The following is a 2,975-nucleotide window of genomic DNA, read 5'->3' on the forward strand; positions in this document are numbered from 1 at the left end:
AGAGAGAGAGAGAGAGAGAGAGAAAGGGAGGGGGGAAAGGAAAGAATAGACTGTGCGTGAATTACATGATAACATGCTAATCAACTGAAGAAAAAAAAGAAACGACAACGGCGAGAAAGTCAGCGGTAAAAGTCAAGTCGGAGGCCCCGTTCTCAAAATCCTCTTTGTTTTCATGACGTCACACGATCCGAATGTGGCTGTTGTAAGGAGTGTGGAGACCCCGGGTGTGAGTATTTAGGTCAAGTAAGTTTTCGAACTGGGGGCTCAAGTAAACTTTTACCGATTCAGTTAGGTGTTAATAAAAACGTTTTTGACCTAAACCAGGGTGAGTAAAACCGAACACATGGGGAAGGTGATTACTCTCTGTAGGAGAACAACGAGGATCCCTTCCTACTTGGCGTCAGGCTGCTGGAGCTGGAAGAAATCTTTCCTAGCGAACTGAGACCAGAAGTGACTTCATCAAAACTTCTGTCTCGTTTTGAGGCCGGGGTCGACATGAGGGGAGAGAGGAGTGGCCGACGGAAGGGGGGTAACTTGGCCATGTGTGATTCATTGACTGAAGAGGTCGGAGCGAATAGAGGTGTGCTGCTACTGCTGCTGCTGTTGTGGTTGCTGCTTTGACTGTTGGAGGTTGTGGTTCGAGCTCGAGAAGATGACTGAGCCGAGGGTAGGGAAGGATGGGTGAGGGCTCTTTGTGGAGTCGTTGCGTTGACTTTTGATCCCTGAACTGGACGACACCCAGACTTTCGTCCATCCGCTTCAACTGATAATGATGGTGGTGGCGATTCTTTTGTTGCTGTTGCTGTTGTTCCTGCTGCTACTGCTGCTGCTGATGATGATGATTTCTGCAGTTTCTTCTTTCTCTCAGCAGCAGGTGTGCTTGTGTATCTTCCATCTGCCCCACTCCTCGTTCGTCTTCTCCTCTGCCTAGCTCGAGATCTCTTCACCTTTCTTTTCCTCGCAACAGTGCCAGAGGGCGCGTCCTGGGGCGAGGTCATTGAAGAACACGGGCGGCTCTCCTCTGTGGGGGAATGAGGCTCCTCCAATAGAGGGGTAGCTCCGCCTCTTTTAGCTGACACAGCTAACTCCGAGAGAGACCTGAGAGTTGGTACCACCCGACTCCTCCACCCACCCCCTCTCTCCGACTTCGTGGACGGCGGAAGTATCTCTGTCGATGACGTTGTCCTACTGTCAACCGTTCTATTAACAGAAGTTCTATTTTTAGCCGTTCTGCGAGTTTCTATTCTATAATTAGATGTTCTTTCATTCACTTCACTATCTGTACTTGTTCTATTTTTAGCAAACCTGGACTCCATGAATGGCTGAAGATCGTTTCCCGGAACAAGTGAAGTGGGGGAAATGTCTGGTGCCACTGCCCCCTCCACCACCCGTCCTCCAAACGCCCCGAGAATGCTCCCAGCTTCTTCTACAGAGCCCGATGTACCTCTACCGCGTTTAACATTTTCTGATTCCAAGTGGTCTAGGTTCGAATCTTCACTGACCGAGTGATATGGCGTGGAGCCATCTTCGTTAACTGTGGAGAAAGTCGTAGAAAGGGAGGATGCTGCGTCACAGAATGATGATGCTGTTGTAGACTGTTCCTGAACGTTAGAGGATGCTGCAGGTTGTATGGTGTCATAGAATATTGTTGTGTTGGGTCCGTCAACACCAGCGGGCGCTGTGGGTGACATGACGTCACTAGGTACGTTAATCACCGTGACGTCAGACTCTGCTTCCGAGTGGGATTTTCGCAAATTGGGGGACGCAGACAAGTTTGTATTTAGAGTGTGTCCTTGAGATTTTGTACCCATACTCTGTCTCTGACAATCTGTGAACATTTCTGGCTCAGGGTCTAAGAAGGCCACATTGGCTTCAGTATTTGAACATTTGGAGTCTTGCTCCGGGGACATTTCGGTGTCTTCCTCTGGGAACAGAATCCGATTCCAGTCCAAGCTGCGAAGACTGGAATAGTCATCTGTTGCTACGTCCCATAGTCTTGTGTCCGGTATCCGTTTTTCCACGTGGTCGTCCTCTTCGTTCTTTTCCCTGTGGACTTGAGCTTGAGTTACCTCCCAGGCGTGACCCGTGGCGCCCTCTTCCGACTCAAAACTGTGGCCTTCGTGAATGTACTTGGGTGGCGAAGGTTCAAAAAACGCCTGACGCCGAATTTTCTGCTGCTGAGTGAGCGTCCATATCCGATTGCTCCTGGAGGTTTGCAGTTGAGGAAATTCATCGTCTGCTGCCTGGGGCAGCTCATGGAGGTCATGGTGGCCATAGGGGTAGGTAAAAGCATGTTGTCTTTGGAACACGTGACCATGTCTAGATACACCAGTTGTAAATGACGGTTCATTTCTCAACGACCGCTCAGAGGTAAGACTTGTGATAGGTTCCCACTCGAATCCCCCTTCAACACCAGCAAGTTCTGTCAGTCGTTCACCACCCGAGTCTTCCTCTATCGTGGAACTAAAACTGTCAACGTTTCGGCGCACTCTGCGTTGTTTGGTTGACACCGTGTTCTGTCTGATGATGTTTTTAAATAGCATGAGAGTTAAGACTGATTGTAAATGTGAAGAGTGCAGGCAAAACGAGTTACTTCTCGGATCCAACCCTTATGGAAATATGTACATCACGCTTTTTGGTGAAGTTTTTACAATTTATAAGTATGGAATAATAAAATGCACGTTATACAAAAACAATGTGGCACCAATAGAAATTTCTACTAATCTGACCCTATAGCGTCGACTTTTGGCCAATATTTCCATTTGTGGATTGCGATAAGTAACTCATTTTGTCAGCACGCTTCACAAATGTTACTCGTTCCCATCCACACAATTCTGTTCACTTAAGAGTCAGATTCAAGCTGATTTGGTCCTACATGAGAGGACCATCCATCTTATGTGACATATATGTATTTTGATGGTCTTACAATTCATGAGGATATTGGTGTCATGTATTTCATAATGGGGCAACCCCCC

The 2,975-nt window shown here is 47.8% G+C and overlaps 1 protein-coding gene across 1 annotated transcript in view; it reads right to left on the reverse strand.

Annotated features, from left to right (window-relative positions):
* Window positions 1-2,522, reverse strand: part of LOC101854802 (uncharacterized protein YMR317W) — a gene marked incomplete at both ends in the record, with an annotated part of 5,240 nt that extends 2,718 nt beyond the window's left edge. Inside the window, 1 exon segment of the mRNA XM_013083463.1 lies at window positions 361-2,522. Coding sequence (XP_012938917.1) covers window positions 361-2,522 — 2,162 coding nt within the window.
* Window positions 2,523-2,975: the final 453 nt, after the last annotated feature.

The sequence above is a fragment of the Aplysia californica genome, unplaced genomic scaffold, assembly GCF_000002075.1.
Source record: "Aplysia californica isolate F4 #8 unplaced genomic scaffold, AplCal3.0 scaffold00233, whole genome shotgun sequence".
NCBI classification, from domain to species: domain Eukaryota; kingdom Metazoa; phylum Mollusca; class Gastropoda; order Aplysiida; family Aplysiidae; genus Aplysia; species Aplysia californica.